We start from the raw sequence: 19834 nt of genomic DNA, 5'->3' as shown, positions 1-19834 counted from the left end.
TGGGTGTATAATGTGTGTTAAGGCCTATGTAATAAATGTGATCATCGTATCTGGTCTATGTATATCTTGCTCTATTCTAAATCCTGCAAATATCTTCTAAACCCCCCAAAAAAGTGAATGAAATGTTTTAATACTAGTTAAAACCTGGTTTAAACAGTCAACGGGAGAAATTTTTTCTACATGCACAGTGAAATCTTTTTTTTCAAATATAGATCTTTTACAATGAATCATATTTAGGCATGTTGAAATGAATTTTAAGTGAAAATGGCTCTGAGTGACCAAGTAGGGGTGTGCGATACTGAAAACAAATTATATCTTGACACATAACTAATTAGTTTGGCTGATTTTCCCGGCCTCTCGCCGGATAGCACAATAAACCAAAAAACTTATAGGGAATTGTTTTTATGTTAAAATAATGAAATGTATCTATAAAAAGATAGATTATAAAATGAAGTAAAATGTTAATACAGTACAGTACTGTATACATAAAATAGCTTTTTTTGGGGTGGTTTCCGTTTTATTGCGTTTTTTTGTTTTTCGCGGGCGGTTTTGGAACGTAACCGCCGCAATAAACAGGGGATTACTGTAGTTGGGAAACACTGAATTAAGTATAGTGTAACTCATAATGCTGTTTTCCATGGTGTTATTTTTGAATACGGATAAAAATAAAATAAAAATAATAGTTATCCTATACAGTATATGTTAAAACTGAAAAATATTTGGTTGCAGAACCATGAAATCCATGCTTCATTTAGCTTAAACAAAACTCATCCATTTACAGCATACTGTACACTACAATAGTTATAACATATACCGTATAGGATAACTATTATTCTTTTTGCTGACCATTTTTGTAATCTCCTAGCTACTTAATCTCAATAACATAAAGCCAAAGTTCCTGTCTCGCCATGTCCTGTTGCTACCCAACACTGCATACTTTTTTCCCCTTGTTTTCTTTGAGGTGGTAGAAAACGGCAGCTCTGTATTAGCAGTTAACACTAGTTATGTATATAATTATGGATTAACCATGGCCATTCAGAATCACTTGGCTACCCTGTTAGGACATGTGTGCACATGCCCAGACTTACAAAAATGTGAACCAATTATGTAGCGTTTGAAATAAATAGCATTTCATTGTTTCCACAAGCTGTTCTGTTGTCTCCCCCCAGGTTGGAATTGGTTTCAAATGACAAGGACAGTGACAGGTGTAACTAGCATTTTATTTTACCGTTCCTAAATGCTAGGGGCAATAAGGGTCATTAGCATAACCTATTGCCACATTGTCATGCAAAACTGACTTGATTCTGGGCTGATAGAAAGGTGTTCTGAGATAATGCTGCACGCATACCACTGGTATACTGGTATGCACCGCATTGTACAGCTAGCGACGGTATGGAGTGGTAAATAGGTTGCAGCATCATAAACTTTTTTATGTGGCACACCTCACTAACACCACATGTCATGGCTGGGTGTCTGGACCACCAGTTGACCTAGTTACTGATGTTCATATGTGTTAACATGATGTCTGTGTTTTGATGTCTTTTACCATGTATGAAATGTGATGAATAAATTGGTGTTATACGGTTGTATGTACAATAGTGTATATGCTTGACATAGTACACACAGCAAGTTATAGGACACTGCAAGTTAAAAAGTGTGGGCAATATGAATTACAGAAACCGAGGGTTCAACAACAACATGACTCCAGTGTCATCCAGCCAATAAACATTCGCAAGGGGAGCATTTGACTACTGGTATCAGGTTGGGATGGAGGGGGAGTCCTACAGGACTGCAAGGATAAGTGCATTGGTGAGGTCCCACGGTGTATGGTGCATGTTTACAGAAAGGCTGTGACAAGTTTATCAGCCTGGTGTTAGACAAAACCCAAAATGTGTTGATACTCCATGGGACTTACTGTATCACCTTCCAGTAGACCATGTAGAACATTTAGAACCAGGCTGCATTTTGGAGCCAGTTGATAGAGTGCACACCAATCAGAGAATCCAAGGTTTCTCTGTTTACTTCTTTCTCTGGTAACCCTGTTTACTTGAGGACTCCATTCAGGAATTGTATAGTTTTTGGACTACTGGTCCACCACCTGCTCTTCATTCCAAAAGATCAAACCCTCAGGTTTAGGCCATTTTCCTCTGAGGGTGCTAAGTCATGCCATCCATTTGGGGAAATTAGTTTATTTGGAAAGGAAATTCCCAAATCATTTAGTGAGAACAGCAGCGGAAACCAAGGCCTGGCAATCACTTTGGTACAACAAGCAGGAATCAGAAATCTATGCATGAAGCACTGTATGGCATACAGTATAAAATGTGGCCAGTCATTAGGCAGTACATCCTGTTGGATCCAGCAAATCAGAACTACAGATGCACTGGGTCAAATTCGAATGAAGGTTAATTTGCCACAATTAGGTTTGACATCCAGTATCTGGGATTTTCCATGCATATGTGCGGTCTTGGCACCTTTACAGTGCATTCGCTTCACTGTTATGCTGTCTTGGAAAGTGAGTTTTCCCAGTGAAGCCAATCATTTGACATTTACATTTATGGAATTTTGGTAGATTCTCTTATACAGAGCAACTTACAATACATTTATCTCATTCATACAACTGAGCAGCTATGGGGATAAGGGCCTTGTTTTGGGGCCCAGGAGTGGCAGATTGGTATGGAATGAATTCGAACTCTAGATCCAAAGTCTAATGCCTTAACCACTAAGTTGCCACCTCCCCAATCCTATATCCTTTCCTATCCTATCCTATCCTATCTATCCTATCCTATCCTATCCTATCCTTTGCCACTTTACAGGCCCACAAGTCAGAAGCTGTGGGGGCTTCAGGCCTTAGTCACAGCACCAGCACTGAGAATTCTCACTGTACTATTAGATTAGAAGCAACATGTAAAATAGACCGAGACCACATTGTTTTCACTACGTGGTTCTTCTAGTGGTCTTCATTACAGGTGTCTCTAAAGTTCATTTGTTTTTTTATGGGCCAAAAAAAAAGAAGCTGTGCAATGAGTGTTAGACCTTTGGATAAAAAAAAGCCCTTCCAACTACACATCTCATCAACAGCAAATATCCATCTCTCATTTCGTCCGTCACGTAGCACTCTCCAACCTGGTAGATAAATGAGTGTGTGCTTGTAATCCACCTGTTCTTTGCAAGAAAGAGGCAGCTGTTTCGGTGCTTTGTAGGTATACGTTAACTGAGCTTGTGTAATCCGATAATGTCACACACTCCACAGCCACCTGAGTTTTGTTTTGAAAAACTTGGTCCACTGTGCCCGAACTGGAAAAGTGACCCGAGTGTGATTTTCTGCAGGGCTGCTGGATGACGCTAAACCACCACACCGAAACAGTCTGTCAAACAAACTGATTTATTGCTTTTAAGTGCTTATTTCGAGACTTATTGAAGTAGGTCTCCTACACACGCACTTACAAATCATGCGGTTCTTAGTCCATATTTGTATTAACGGTCCCAGTCAGGACCTGAAGAGGGACAGACCTATTTCTGGTGCTATCTTTACTGTCTCTCCCTCTCCACTCCTGCTATGTATAGATCAGGGTCAGAGTCTCAATATTGAATTGTGAATATGTGTGTGTGTGTGTGTGTGTGTTTGTGTCTGTGTGTGGAGAGTGCTGGGGCATTAAATGATGCTCTCCTGAGCTATGACTCAAAGGAATTAGGCCATCTGTTTGATTAAAGTTGGGATGTGAGGAGATGAACCAGTGAACCCGAAACAAGGCAGTGAAGGTATTCGCCCATCTATTTGGAAACTAATAGACCTAAACAGCTGCCATCTCATTTATATATAAGGTTTAACCAGTTGATCCAATCATTAGCCTGTCTACATCTGTGATTCAGTTGAAGCATTGGATTCTGCTCTTTTATAGGTGGCTTATTTATATTTTTCAAATGAAAATTCGTTTTGACGAATTTACATGTATGATACATCTTTACCTAGAAACTCACAGGGCAAGACAAACAATGGAAAGTGTCCTGAAGATGGCGACAGTGCTACATGTAGTGTTCAAATATCAGCCTCTCAGTTTTTTTGCTCTGAGCAAGTGCTATTGTTTGGCTGTCACTGTCAGCCCTGTTGTGTTGATAGGTCGAGATGGGATTGGGAATCCAGGGCCTTGGTTTGTTACAGAGACATTGAACAGGCGTATTTATTTGGTAGTTCAGTATTTAAGGCTCTGGGTTACTGATCAGAAGGTTCAAACGCCGGTACCGCCAAGCTGCCATTCTTATGGCCCTCGAGCAAGGCCCTTAATACTCTGTGCACCAGGGGCGCTGTATCATAGCTGACTCTGTGCTCTGACCCCCAGCTTCTTAACATCACTTGGAAATGCAAAGAAAAAATTTCACTGTGCTGAAAAAGTGCATATGACACGCATAAAGCTTTCTTTTAAAATGTAAAACATTTTTATATTAAAAATGTATGTTATAAAATGCACAAACTTGCATATTAGTTTTAGCATATACTGTGCTTACCGTTGGTTTTGGTGGTTATTGTGGCCCTGCTTTGTCCTACTAACTGGCATCTTTGCAAAAATCCCAAACAATCTTTCTTTGAACAAACTCCACAGAGTTTCCTAGCAACATCTGATATGCAATAAACACAGCACACAAAGTGCCAGTTAATGAAATATTATGATTTTTTTTTTTTACAGCCTAAGTAGCTAATAGTACAGTTAAAGTTAAAAAAATGCATGATTCCTCCTGGATCAATATTTTAATATTGGATCAATAATGTTTTTTCTATCTATCTATCTATCTATCTATCTATCTATCTATCTATCTATCTATCTATCTATCTATCTATCTATCTATCTATCTATCTATCTATCAACATAAAATTAGGGAATAATGTACCATTTTGAGATTAGGAAATTTATTCATAGAGAAAAATGTATAGGTAACAAATTAATAGATTAGATAGAAGATTTGCTTTTCCTTTATATATAAGATTTGAGTAAACAAGTTGTCTTATTGGTATATGAAAAGTCCATATACATTTACATTATAGACATATGTATTTGCTAAAGATGTAGGAGATAGAGACTTGGCTGAGTAAAACACATAGGAAGCATGTATCCTTCAGATGGACAGCAGCCTGAGTGTAAGATCAAACCCAAAACCATGGCTCTGAGGTAAAAACAGTGCCCAGGTGATTTATTTAATAATTTAATTAATGTTCTGAAATATGTCTGGTATCACTGTTATAGGCGTGATTGTAGACGCATGGCACAACTAAAATCTCTTCTATTGGTTTTACTCAGGGTGGTATATCAACCTGTGTAACAATTTATGCACATGTGTACACGTGCCAGGGCAATTCAAAACGTCTAGAAGCCATTTATAACATAGCATTCACAAGTCCTTATTTGGCATTTCAGTCCAATGTTCAGACTTGCAGACAAACCTAACCGGCCTGGGTGTGTCAGATCATGCTGTCCGTCTGGGACAGTAGATCTGCTGGAGGAAGAAGCTGCCAGGGTGTTCCAGTAACGAATAGAAAAACAGTGGAAAATAAGGTGTGCATTCTGCACAGAGTGGGGAATAAATGGGGAAAGAAGAAAATGTATTTAATAATAGGTGGTGAATCCAGTCAAAGTTCAGAGCATCATTTCCCAAAGGGAAATCTTAAGTTTTTAGGGAGAACCATAAAGAACACTGTCAAAGCAGTCCATCTTCCCCTGGCCAAACCATCTCAAAGCTCCAGGATACCACCAAGATTTAGACAATATTTTCCTGGAAGCACAGTTTCGACATGGTCCAACAGTTATTAACAGTTGAATTATTCTTATTGAGACTAGTTTAAGGAGATTCTCCACAATTCTTGGATTTTAAAATGAGTCCTGGCTATTGAAATGTACTACCTGCTCTACTGTGTGTCCCACTGATTAAATGTGAAGAGATTGGACATGTACAGCATGACATGATCAAAACACACACACACATATGCCGGTCATCCCGAAAGAGAAAGCTCTGAAAACCAATGGCTATTAAAGTAAATAAGGCCATCTGTATGCACCCTTCTAAAATATAGGAATTTTACCTGTCTACAGCCCACCCTACAAATTGGGTACTTGAATGCTTATCAAAACCTTATGGTGTGGTCCAACTGTGGAAGGCAGCGTGATGCAGGCAGGTACCCTGTAATTACTGGAATCTGTGTCTGTTGTTTGCTGTCTGAGAGGACCACATGGACAGTTTGTGCTGGTTGGGTGATTCTTAATTCTGTTCCCAACCTCTGCAGGATTTCTTTGTTAACAGACCCAGGGAGGGGCTCAAGTTCTGTAATCAGTACACCTTTGGCAAACCACATCTGATGCCCAGATGCCTTACTATCAGTGAGAAGGTGCTAAGTAACTCACATAGAGATATATATGTACTGTATCTTCTGATTTGAGCAACTGCTTGATTGCTAGCAGAAGCGTAGCCAACAATGTGCCACTCATGAAGCAACGTCATGCTGGATACATGAATTCAATGAAAAGACATTAATTTATTCCCGTGGCTGGATAAGGATCCATTTAGCTAAAAAGCATTTATTTTAAAGGCAAAGTAAAATTGTGTTTCGTCAGAGGCTCCAATGTGCAGATGCAACATATAACAGTCAGCTTTTGTTACCAGTCAATAAAGAGCACAATGGACAGTAGACTAGACAGTACAAAAAAACGATATACATAGATAACATAAAAAGAGCGAAAAACTGCATGTCAGTACAAAGGCTCATTGCACGATAATGGAATGTTTAGTGCGCAAGTGGCAAGAATGTAAACTATCTGTGATAAATATAATTTCCCCTGTGAACTGTATAAAGACTTTTGGGAGATCCTGCATCATAAATTCTTGCATGCCATGGTGGAAAATCTGGGGCATATTTACAAAGGAAACCAAGTTTGGGCAACAGGTGAGTATAATTAATTAGTTGTTGTTGTTAGCCTTCGGCTGCTCCCATTATGGGTCGCTACAGCAGATCACTAGTCTGCATATTTGACTTGGCACAGGTTTTAGGCCAGATGACCTGCCTGACGAAATCCATTAATTTTAATGGGGCTTGAGACCGGCACTGAGAGTGCACTGCCGTGTCTGAACTGCCAGTGGCCAAGTTGGCGTCCTGCCTGAGAATCTACCAATCTACTGCAGAACATTGCAGCATGAGCAGAGGATCTTTAGCTACGGGTCCACCAGAGAACCAGAGGAACATAAAGAGAAAGGAGCATGTGAAGGACTATTGGACACAGATGTGCTCAGTAGTTGTTGTTTTTTAAAATATAGATTATATTAGAAACGAGAACAAATTCATTATCATAATTAGTTATAACTCTCTGCCTGGTTTTCTGGTTCTTTCAAATATCTCTCTGATGTAGTCCATGATGTCGCTGTTCACACGTGTTCGAAAACATTCAAAGCATGAATTCAAACCATTTGACTTCTTTTAAAGAAAAAAACTGAGGTAAAAAGTTTAGTTCTGAGAGACATGAGCTGGTACAGCTTCCAGACCTCACTCCATGGTAACATCCAGAGTTAGCAGCAGCACTCTGGCCTCTCGTAAAAAGAAACCAGTGCTTGTTTTCGCTTTGAGCGCAGCGGTTCACCTCTCATAAGCGGAAGTGTTTCAGAGGGTGATAGTCTAATGAAGTGGATGGTATTGACACGCTGTATGATAAACAGACAGCGGCTGATGCGCATCCTGTGATGTTAAATTAGCATGCATCTTTTCCAGCCCTTGCGCTGGTTTATACACGCACTGATCCATAATTCAAGAGCTGAGGGCCCTTGAAGTGGAAATGAATGCCATTGTGTTGGGTCGTGTTGTTGTTGTAGTGGCTTCGCTGTGTCTTTTTATCTGGTGAAGAGTTGATACAATGGCAAGATGTTTAGCTGTACACTAGGCTAGTTTAGAGCAAGCCTGCGTCACATAGCTTCATGTTCACCACCTGTTCGCACCAAAATGTTATCTTACTGAGCTCTTTGCTGCTTATTGTGGGTTTCATTTCACACATTGATGGTATCAGAATTAGTTTCCAGCATCGATGAGTTTTTATTTTAAAGCATCAGTTAATACATGACTTAGAGTCTTTGCTAATGGTATTTCTGGTGTATAAGTTGTTCATGTTTACTTATGCTTTGATTAATGACAATTGAGGGAGGCTTTATTTAAAGTATTATGTTTGTTCCTGAAAGATCTTCTGAGAGATCTTCTGCACAGTCTGTAGTTTAATTGTCCTTCGAATGCATAAGTGCAGGTTTCCTGTTGAAAAGGCCAGTGGTCTGGGGGGTTGTCACTGGAAGCTGTTACTATGGCATGTGTGTGTATATGTGTGTGTCTGTGTGGGGGTGATGCAGTGATTATTTTAAACCAGAGGCTTAGCCTCTGATTCACTCCTGCCAGGTCCTTCCCAGCCAATCAATGAGCTGGGTTTGTGGCTGTCTTATTTAGGACCTCCTCTCCTCCTTCACCTGATCGCCATTCGCCTTTCTCTTCTCTCATACTTTCTCTCTTTCTGTCAGTACATTGTGTTTCTGAACTGCCCGAGGAGAGCTGCGTAATCAGTGCCAGGTCGTATGCTATTACTTTCCTTCTTCACATTTCACAGTGGTATTAGACTTAGGAAACATTAAGTGAAGGAAGTTAAGTGTTTGTGGTGAAGTTCCATAATTTGAAATATATTTCCATGATTAAGTTCCTTGAAGTTATTTATTGATTGAAGTAGAGTAGGTAGACTTCTGCATCAATACCTAATTGATATAGAATTAATGTTGGAATATTAGTGTCCTTGAAAGTTTGACAGATTAATGTTGTTTATTCTCACTGTACTGTGTCCATAACTTCTGTTTGCTTCTGTGTACATTGCCTTATTTGTATTGAATCAGAAGTCTAAAACAGAGTTTGTATTATACAGGAGATTGAAAGCTCATTTTTCAATATACTCTATTTTTAATTAAAATATATTTAAAAAAAAATCTTGCTAACAGGATATTCATTTGCATGATGAATCTAAAGTTTGGTGTAAGTGAACATTATCACAAAGTTATGCATTGTACAATACAGGCCAAGATATTTGGTGCACTTTGACAAACAGATCTAGTCTTGTATTTACTACTTGGCTTTTTAAAAAAGGGAAGTTTGAAGCAATAGTGATTGAAGACATAGAGAACTTCCTAAACCAATCCTGTGAGCTGATCTGGTTTCTGGCTTGGACGTCATCTAGCATCGACATTATCCGAGTTTAGACTGACACCACCCAGGAAAGGAAATAAATAATTTGGATGTTTATGGGGAATCTAAGAGCTGTTTTGGAATTATAGGATGCAAGTCTTCTCATGGATATATATATATATATATATATATATATATATATATATATATATATATATATATATATATATACCATCTTCAGTTTCAGAAAATTTACTATGTAGTTTATAGAATGTAAAGCTACTGGCAGTTTGTATGTATCACAACAAAGTTAACAACAAAACAAGGCGGAAAGCAACAAGATGTCTGGGGTTAACGTGGATGAGACAGAGGGAGTCAGTGATGTAAACATGACTGAGAACAGAGACATTCCTGATCAGCTGATCATCATCATCATCTTTTCTCTGTTTGTGTTCTTTATAGTGGTTATTCAGCCTAAATACATTCATTAGATAACAAAAGATGAAAACAGGTTAATTTCGATGAACGAGATTCAAAGAACAAAGTCACTAAAATGATCCGATCGTCCCATCACTAATAATTAGCACAACCCTTTGTGAAGCATTAGACAGCCTTGAAGCTTTCTCTGTACACCCAGAAGTTCAAGACTTATACTCAGGAGGTGAACACTAGCTCATTTTCGTATGTCAACAATTGATGACATCACCAGTAGCCTGAAGTTGCTGTTTGAGGCAACACTAAACTCTGAGGCAAAGTTTACTAGGGCTAGTGTCAGAGCAGGAAACACTGTAAATAAGAGGAAAACATCTGTGTTCGGTATGGAAAGGCTATTAAATTGCATGTAGCGAGGCGTGCAAAATGGCAGGCTGTTAATATTACATTAAGGACAGGAATTAAATTAGGATTAAATTAGATCAGCATAATGTCAGGGTCCTGCTCGAAGCAGTTTGACTGTTTCAAGGCTTCGGCTTGTCTGCCGATCAGTAAATCATACTGACAATTTTACGCCAACAGCATCAAAGAAGCTTTAGGAAACCTCCATGGATGTGTTCTTTCGACGTCACTTTAAAAGGAAGGAGGGTGTTTTTGCTAGGCCGGGCAGTGAAGGGTCTGAGCCATGCCGAACAAGGAGACCCAGCATTGCTGTACCAGCGAGCCGTGCTCGCAGGCGTTCCAGCGCAGGTTTTGCCTCGGCTACGCTAGCCCAGAGAAGGAAATCCAGTGTCCAGCTCCAGTCACTTCAATCACTCCAGTCTCTGTCTCATGCTGCCAGCAGCCGATCCATTAAGACTGGTAATGCGAGGCGGCGTTCAAGCACCACCACTCCAGGTGCAAATCCACGGTTTGCTGTACGCCGCAAGAAAGCAAGTAAGTTACGTAACATCGACACGCACCTTCTTGGCCCCTCCATGCTCCTTGCCAGCCTCATCCAAATGACAGAGGAGGAAGAGAAAGTCCGGGACCAAGCAGTTGGACAGGTGGAATTGAAAGGGAACATGTCCTACGTCTGCCCGGACCCACTGATTTCAGAAGGAGACAGCGAAAGTGATAGTCCAAACTCTACTTCTGACTCTGACAATGATCAGTACTCAGAGCCATGTGATGAGCATCTTATGGATTTACCAGAGCAGGAGTTAAAAAATTGCTCTGTTTTGTGCCAGCGGAACTGCCTGCCTCTAAGCGTGGTGGTCGAGCGAGTCCAGGCCCATACGCTAATCCGTGTTCCACGATGTCTCAGGAGAAATTCCTCGTACCTTGTCCCTGCTGAAGGTGGCCTACAAGGGCGTTATTGCCAAAGAAGGCGCTGCAGACGGGTATCTACCATCGCCAAGGCAGGCAGCCCTTGGCCAGGAAGAGGTCAACCTCTGCCTAGTCGCAGGAACTCCACTTGTTGGAAGACGCACACTGCTTTTAACCAGTTAATGGGGGCCCATTACGATCCTTCACTAGAGTCATGGAGTGGCTTCCTCTCGTATGTAACATTTTTTACTTTCTTTCTAAATTGTTTTTTCTGTTTTGTACAGTAATAGTTACACTCACTTCCATATTTGGAGTTTAATCTGGAGGTACCTGGTATTGTTACATATGAAATGTTTTGGATTTACAATAAATTAAAAAGATATACTGGACACTACACTCCAGAACACAGACATTTGTGTTCTCTAAATCATTTTTGAAGGAAAATCTTTATTTTAGTCCAGAAGAACAAGATAAATACCAATCTTGCTTATTCTTCTGTGGTAAAAACCCAAAACAAAACACTGTAGTCATTAGTCAGACATAATAACATTTAAATAGGAACTTCATGTCATCTGAAGGTGGCTGACAGTGTAAGTGTGTGTTTTTTTGTCTCTGAATGACCTTTTAATTCTCTGTCCTGTGGATCCGAACTCCATGGCGCTAGCTCATTAGTGGCACTGGTACTACAGCGTAGCATCGTTACTTATCAGCCCCACTGATCAGCCGGTAGGTTAACCACCCTCAGGTTGCTAAGCGTCACTGATTCACACAGCAGGAACTGCACACAAAGGTTACATGAAAGCACGTTCTTGCAATAACAGGAAGCAAAAATATACTTCAACCTCATCTGTTCGAAGCTCTCATGGAAGGGTAGTTGTAAATATATCATTTTGGCTTCAAAACTGATATCAAGTACAGTATGAAACACAAGCTAACATGCTACACCGAATCAGAGGCTTCATTTGTATATTTTAGATTTGCTAACGGACCTGAATACAACCCTTCCACTCACACACACACACACACACACACACACACACACACACACACACTCTGGGCTGCTTTAATTGGCATCAATGCATAATGATTACTCACTGTGTAATGTCAAATTTTGAAAATCTGTTACCCAATTAGGCTCCATACAGACCATTCACTAGCATGTGTGCCAAATAGCCTCTTTGTAATGGTAATCCTTAGTTCTAAAGCTTTACAGTGTCAACTGTATGCATTTCCTGTATGAATTTGTAAAATTGTGTTTGTCTCACGACATCACGCTCTCAGTATAGCCCTGACCTAGTTAAAGACTAAAAAAAAAGAAAGACTTTACAATACGTTGTAGCACTGTTGTTTCCCAGTACTGCTAAAATCAGGTCTGGTTTGGTTTTCCTTTGGGGAAGAGATTGTCATATTGAGGTGTGGCAGAAACTACACAGACCTTACTGCACCTTTGATCTGGCAAATACAGCAGTGTATAAACTGTGGAATGATGTGTGAAGGTCTTTTAAATGATGGTTAGAATAAACAACTTGGAATGTAAAATGCAGCCATATTTTAAAGATTAAAAAGGTCCCTGAGGTGCTCCAAGTGAATCAACAGAGTAAGCTATTCTCGAAAAAGCTCCTTTCTAATGTCAAGATGCTTAATAACTAGATAGATGTCACTATTAGATCTGATTCCTGCTTGAGTTGGTCAAAGTTTATACCATATTTGTGGTATTATTTAAAATGATTAAATGTCTAAACAAACTCCAACCATTTTTTATAAACGTGTTCTATTACATGATATATTGATTCTATTATATTATTCTATGGATTCGATTTTCTGATGTACCCTATATAAACAAAAGTATTGGGACACCTGACTTTTCCACCCATATGTGGTTCTTCCCCAAACTGTTACCAAAAAGTTGGAGGCACACAATTGTATAGGACGTCTTCGGGTGCAGTAGCATCAAATTTTCCCTTCACTTGAACTAAAAGGACTAAACCTGTTCGATAATGACAATCCCCCTGTGCACAGTGTGAGATCAATGAAGATATGGATTACATGGGTTGGAGTGGAAGATCTCCTGCTGTAGAGCACTGACCTCAACCCTATTGAACACCATTGGGATGGATTGGGACACTGACTGCACCCCAGGCCCCTCACCTCACCTCACCTCACCTCACCTCACATACATCAAAACATGACTTTGCTAATGCTCTTGTGGCTATTTATATAAATCTTCAATAATCTTATATAAATCTGTTTTCTGAATGTTAAATCGATGCTGTAGCATCAGTTACTCAATGTTAGCTGACCAATCAGAATTGAGAATTCAACAGTAATGTAGTATGTATAATCGGAATCAATAAAGACCTGCTTGATATCTACTAATTTACATGTTTATCAGCACAGATATATGAAATCTGGACTCTAAATTCATGCAGCTATGACCCCATTCTCTTGGTATAGGTAACTTTCTAGATTCAAAAAGACTTCTGGACATATTTAGTATACATCCATATAACAGAAATTAGAGATCACAACTATGAATGACCAACATGTTTTAGTAACTTTACAAAAGACAAATATATAAAAAGAAATTAGCTTAAAACTGACATTGGCTTAAACAAAAAAAAAAATACAAATTGTAAAGTCATCTGACCAGCTCAGGGGTGGGCAAACTTTTTGACTCACGGGCCACAATGGGTTCTAAAATTTGACAGAGGGGCTGGGCCAGGAAATACATACATACATACACACATGATACACATTACATATATATATTTTAATATTACATTAGCGATTTGGCCTGTGACGTGAATATGCATGGATCATTGTACAAATTGCTTTCCAAATGCATTAATTAAATTAATAATTTGATTTATTAAATTTCAGTTAAATAAACACAGCAGAAAAGCACAAATTCAAACAGAAAAACACAAATTCAGTTTCATCAAGTGCCAAAACATCAACAACTTTTTTTTTTTTTTTTTTTTTTTTTTTGCCATTGCATTAATAAACACAGCATAAAAACTCAAGTTCAGTTTCAGTAGAAACAGTGTTGTTGAACTCCTTGTTTTGTCAGTTCATCAAAGTCAGGAGTAAGTTTTGTTGTGGCAATTCTCAGGATAGATCCGAGGTGTTGGTCAGTTAACCTGGATCTGTGAGGGGCTTTGATCGGACATCAGTAAAAATATATTTTGTAGTCCACTCCGTATTAAACACTCGGCGCTCACTATCCACTTTTCTTTGATAAGCTCATTTTTGCAGAAGGGCTCATTAAAGAGGAGAAGAGAGTAATACACACGAACAAGGTCAATGTAGATGAAGTGCACCATATTTTGGGGAAATGTGGGCATTACAGGGGAAAGGTAAATTAAACAAGGTTTACCTGCATGGGCGTAAATTTCATTTAACAGTAGGGGGGTGGGGGGCCAATAAATATAACATTTCTCTTTCCTTTTTTTGAAGGGGACACAAATAATAGTCAAATTGTACTTATAAAGACACAGTGTCCCCACAGTGAAACACTTTGCTTTTATCATTTTTTATCAAGTTTTTCTCAGGTTCAATGACAAAGCAAAACAAGGAATTAAAAAAAAAGTTTACATTTTTATTTAAAATTAATTAAGACACTTAAGAACAGAATAGAAATTGATTATACAAATAAAAATACAGTGGGGTCAGTTCAGACATAGCACAGTGCTCATTTAGTAAATGCACAGATAAACAATATGCTAATTGTGTGTTAATGTTAAATTAACATTATACCAAGTCGTTCCAAATAAAACACTGCATGGGAAACGGCTTTGGTCTGTTAGTGTCAGTGCACTAGTACATTAGTTGCAGTGTTAGCTGCAGTGCACTAGTACATTAGTTGCAGTGTTAGCTGCAGTGCACTAGTACATTAGTTGCAGTGTTAGCTGCAGTGCACTACTACATTACTGGTACATTAGTTGCAGTGTTAGTGTCAGTGCACTAGTACATTAGTTGCAGTGTTAGCTGCAGTGCACTAGTACATTAGTTGCAGTGTTAGCTGCAGTGCACTAGTACATTAGTTGCAGTGTTAGCTGCAGTGCACTAGTACATTAGTTGCAGTGTTAGCTGCAGTGCACTAGTACATTGGTTGCAGTGTTAGCTGCAGTGCACTAGTACATTAGTTGCAGTGTTAGCTGCAGTGCACTAGTACATTAGTTGCAGTGTTAGCTGCAGTGCACTAGTACATTAGTTGCAGTGTTAGCTGCAGTGCACTAGTACATTAGTTGCAGTGTTAGTGTCAGTGCACTAGTACATTAGTTGCAGTGTTAGTGTCAGTGCACTAGTACATTAGTTGCAGTGTTAGCTGCAGTGCACTGGTACATTAGTTGCAGTGTTAGCTGCGGTGCACTAGTACATTAGTTGCAGTGTTAGCTGCAGTGCACTACATTAGTTGCAGTGTTAGCTGCAGTGCACTAGTACATTAGTTGCAGTGTTAGCTGCAGTGCACTAGTACATTAGTTGCAGTGTTAGCTGCAGTGCACTGGTACATTAGTTGCAGTGTTAGCTGCAGTGCACTGGTACATTAGTTGCAGTGTTAGCTGCAGTGCACTGGTACATTAGTTGCAGTGTTAGCTGCAGTGCACTGGTACATTAGTTGCAGTGTTAGCTGCAGTGCACTGGTACATTAGTTGCAGTGTTAGTGTCAGTGCACTAGTACATTAGTTGCAGTGTTAGTGTCAGTGCACTAGTACATTAGTTGCAGTGTTAGCTGCAGTGCACTAGTACATTAGTTGCAGTGTTAGCTGCAGTGCACTAGTACATTAGTTGCAGTGTTAGTGTCAGTGCACTAGTACATTAGTTGCAGTGTTAGTGTCAGTGCACTAGTACATTAGTTGCAGTTAGTGTCAGTGCACTATGCTACAAGCTATTGTAAACAAGCTAACGTTCACTAGATAAGTCATATTTTAATCGCTAATAGAGCAGATTCATGGAAAATTACATCGCTAATCGGCATTTTTGCCGCAACTAATTTATGAATGAGTCTGCATCAACTAGATTAAAGAGAATCGCTTTATTTAAAGTGAATAAAATTAATGGAGTTGAACATTAATTGAGGCGCAGTCACACACCTGACTCGTGTGTGTAGAGTAGGTGAGATGAACTGGGAAAGCAGGCAGTGGGTCAAACCACTGTGAGGAAGGGGAGGGGGAACTCAACTGTTTCTAAAGGCATTTTTGCGGGGGTTTTCTACTTACACAATTATTTAGGTATGCATACATATATTTTCCACAATAGAGAGTGCGATATTTTAAAAAAAAGATTTTTGGGGGGGACAACCATCGAATGGGGGGGGGACATGTCATCCCGGTCCCCTCCGGGATTTACGCCCATGTTTACCCGTACCTATTTTAATATAATTTGGTCACGTTCGGCGGGCCGGGTTAATAAATCCAACCCGCGCGCCGTAGTTTGCCCATGTCTGGACCAGCTTGTCTGGCAAAAACCCCTGCAAAAATGTCCTCGTAAATATGAAAATATTAATACTCCTTGTTAGTAATTTCTGGTTTTCTTGAATTATTTTAAGTGTAAACTTCCAGATGCTTTACATTGTTTTGGGATGTTTAGAGAATTCATAAATGCATCTACAAGAAATAATAAAACCTTGTCAGCTTCCACTGTGTATGTTGCCTCTTCCAGCAGAATTGTGCATAAATCTGGCATTCAGGTTTTATGTAGCTGTGGTCCATAACATGGAAATTAGTAGCTATCAAGCAGGTTTTTATTATTAATTATATATTAATATTATAATTATTCAGCATTATTCAGTATCAAAGGATACCAATTTGGATTTTTATGAAATTAACATTCCACACTATATCGATAATTATGGAGTCTTTAATCGTTGCACGCTCTGACTACAGGAATAACATTTTCAATGAAATGAGACTTTTTAAGATAAGTAATGTAATATTTACGCTTTATGCCATCCACTTTATTTGGAAAACTTGTACGACTGTACATTCCAGTTTGGGTAAATCTGTGCCAGTGATGGCCTTAGATTCCTGTTCTTGACTGACAGGTGTGGGCTCTGATAGGGTCTTCTGTTGTTGTAGCCCATCCATTTTTAAGTTTAAAATAATGCTGAGATGCTTTCCTGCTCAACAGAAAATTGTAAAGATTATTGGAGTTTCTATATGCTTCCTGGAAACCCATTTGTTCTTTTTTTGCTGACCCTCTTTCACCAACAAGGGGTTTCCACCCACAGAAATGCTGTCAATGTTTTTTGTTTTTCGCACTATTTTGTGTAAAGTGTATAGAGTTTCTAAAACACTAAATGAAGACTATCTGGTTCAAACAGTGTCAGAGATCACACATCTGTACACAGGTCTTTCAATTAAAGTTAGCGTGCATTATTACTGTTAAAAACACAAACATATAACATGAAAGACACAATTTTTTTTAGATACTTCCCTCAGACTAGCTCAAACCTGCTAATGCTATATGTATCAACATAGCTCCCATGTTTCTTCTCTTTGAATGCTTTCCAATGAACAATCCAAGTTATGTGGAAAGAATAAATATATAGATCATCCTATATCCATGTGTGCATTTTTGTTGTTTCAGAAAAGCTATTGCCAAGTCTGGTGTTCAGAACCAAACCAACCAATCAACTACTTTGGCGACCAAGTGTGAATCTAACCAAGAGATTTCCCAGACTGTAGACTGGACCGTGAGTGTCATTACTCTATGATTGTAATATGACAGATCTACCTGCTACCAATTATAATAAGAGTCATGTATTCACATTTTGCTAATTTGCACTAGCTTGTTGACTGGTTGCTTGCAGCTTCTACTAAAGCAATGCATGCATTGTACAGTAAAATTACATATAAGTAGAGCCTGCTTTAATGTGTTTCTGCATACAGATCTAGCCAACTAGCCTTTGGAGAATAATTTAAAACAAGGTAGATGGTTTATAGGTGTGAAAATGTTTGCTATATCAAAACATAGCTTTAAGCATCACATTATTCAGATATAGTGCATTGAGATGGTATGGAATATCATGATTACAAATTCAGTAAGGTTTGATTATTGGCTCTACTCTCCCCCACAGGAGAATGCTCAGTTCGGACAACACGTCTGGTTTGAGACCAGTCTTTCTGGAGATTTCTGCTATGTTGGAGAGCTTTTCTGCTTTGCCAAATCACTGGTGAGCCTTCTGCAGAGCACATATGCTGCTTTTCCTCTATTACACTTCCTTTTTTGTACTGCTCATGTTGTTTGTCCTGTCAAACCAAAAATAATTAATTTATAAGCACACACACACACACACAAAAAAAAACTTTGTTGATTCACTGAAATTAAAATAATTAAATAGTGTAGTGCCTGATCCCTTTAGAAAAGAATGGGCAAGAGCACCTACCACTGTTGCCGCTGTGTAAGCGCATGCCTTGTGGCAGGCGGAGGTCTGTAAATTATAATAATAATAATAATAATATGTCACTGCCTGGTCTAAAACCATATGTTTTCCGACCCACAGCAAAAATCACTGCCTCGCTATAAATGTGCTGCTTGCAAAATAGCCGTCCATACAATATGCATGGAGCAGCTAGAGAAGGTGAACACATTTGATTTTGCAATTACATTATATTTGATATTTATATTATATATATATTTAGTATAATTTGTGTGCTTTTTTTTTTTTACTGCTTTTGCGCACAGATTAACTTCAGGTGCAAGCCCTCGTTTCGGGATCCAGGTACAAGAAACGTGCGAGAGGTAAGAAAAGACACCTGAATATAAGACTCTAATTTTTGAGCATTTCATACCACATTTAGTCCCTATTTGCTGTTATATTATCCTCTTCTCATTTGAGAAAATATTTTCGATTGAACACCTTTGGGTCCTCACCTACATCAGTACCTGACTTTACTATAGCAGGTGACTGAAGATCTTCCACACACTTCAACCCATGTAAACTATATGTTCATGGAGCTGTCTTTGTGTCCTTGTGCCATGTGGGTACAGGTTTATCGTTCACGTGAACGCTAGCGCATCCAAAGACATCCTATACAATTGTGTGCCTCCAACTTTGTGGTAAGAATTTGGTGAGGAACCACATATGGCATCTGGAAACGTCCAGGGGTCCCAATACTTTTGTACATAATGTGCATTTATGGGTCACATAAAAAAGTATTCTTGGATTTAAGAATGCATCTCTTGGCAAATGCAGGAATCTCATTCTTTAATTCAAGAAGTGACAACAAATACAAAGTGTGATGAAGGTCAAATCCAAAACAGGACAGGTGATCTTCAAACATGAAACAGTAGTCTTGGCTTGGGTCAGAAATGTGAAACAAGTGAGGTCGATAAAAAAAAAAAAAGCAATCACAATATACGCAGGCTCAATAGTGTCAGGAGTAAAAACACAAAACAACTGAACGTTATTTTTTATAGTGGAAAGTGGGTGTGTGTCAATTGTGCTCAATTGAGTAACTGTTAATTGAGAGGGATGTAGGGTATGGAAAGCGGAATCAATGGCGGCCATGTTTTAAGGCTGCTGTGTTTGCTGGGAATGAAGGTTAATTAGGCCCCTAAGACTGTCTAATATTTTCCTAACATCTGTATGTTATGTGTGTTTGTCAGCCATGTACTGTACGGCATCACTGGGTTCATAGGAGGCGGCAGGATGGGAAGTGCAGGCAATGCGGAAAGGTCTGTTACAGTTTGGTAAAAAAATACTAATCTGATCTTATGTTTAACGTCTCATTGTACTATATTTTATCGTCTTGGTCTGCATATACTGTAAATCCTATAATCGAGATTTCTTTGTTTCTCAGGGTTTCCAGCAAAAGTTCTTCCACAATAAAGACATAGTTGCCATCAGTTGCTCTTGGTGCAAACAAGCGGTAAATGGATCAGCTAATCCGAGAGTGTTTATGTAACAGA

The 19834-nt window shown here is 39.0% G+C and overlaps 1 protein-coding gene across 1 annotated transcript in view; it reads left to right on the top strand.

The window, feature by feature from the left end:
* The first annotated feature begins 5100 nt into the window (after nt 1–5100).
* dgkzb (diacylglycerol kinase, zeta b) overlaps nt 5101–19834 on the top strand; it is a 31468-nt gene continuing 16734 nt past the window's right edge. The window contains exons 1-9 of the mRNA XM_046859757.1: nt 5101–5162; nt 6289–6373; nt 10213–11153; nt 17510–17615; nt 18000–18095; nt 18426–18503; nt 18608–18664; nt 19532–19600; nt 19726–19794. Coding sequence (XP_046715713.1) covers nt 5101–5162; nt 6289–6373; nt 10213–11153; nt 17510–17615; nt 18000–18095; nt 18426–18503; nt 18608–18664; nt 19532–19600; nt 19726–19794 — 1563 coding nt within the window. The remainder of the gene's footprint in view (nt 5163–6288; nt 6374–10212; nt 11154–17509; nt 17616–17999; nt 18096–18425; nt 18504–18607; nt 18665–19531; nt 19601–19725; nt 19795–19834) is intronic.

Source organism: Silurus meridionalis, chromosome 10 (assembly GCF_014805685.1).
Source record: "Silurus meridionalis isolate SWU-2019-XX chromosome 10, ASM1480568v1, whole genome shotgun sequence".
In the NCBI taxonomy this organism is placed as follows: Eukaryota; Metazoa; Chordata; class Actinopteri; order Siluriformes; family Siluridae; genus Silurus; species Silurus meridionalis.
The sequence above is the reverse complement of the archived record's forward strand: the minus strand, read 5'-3'. Positions and strand labels throughout refer to the sequence as shown.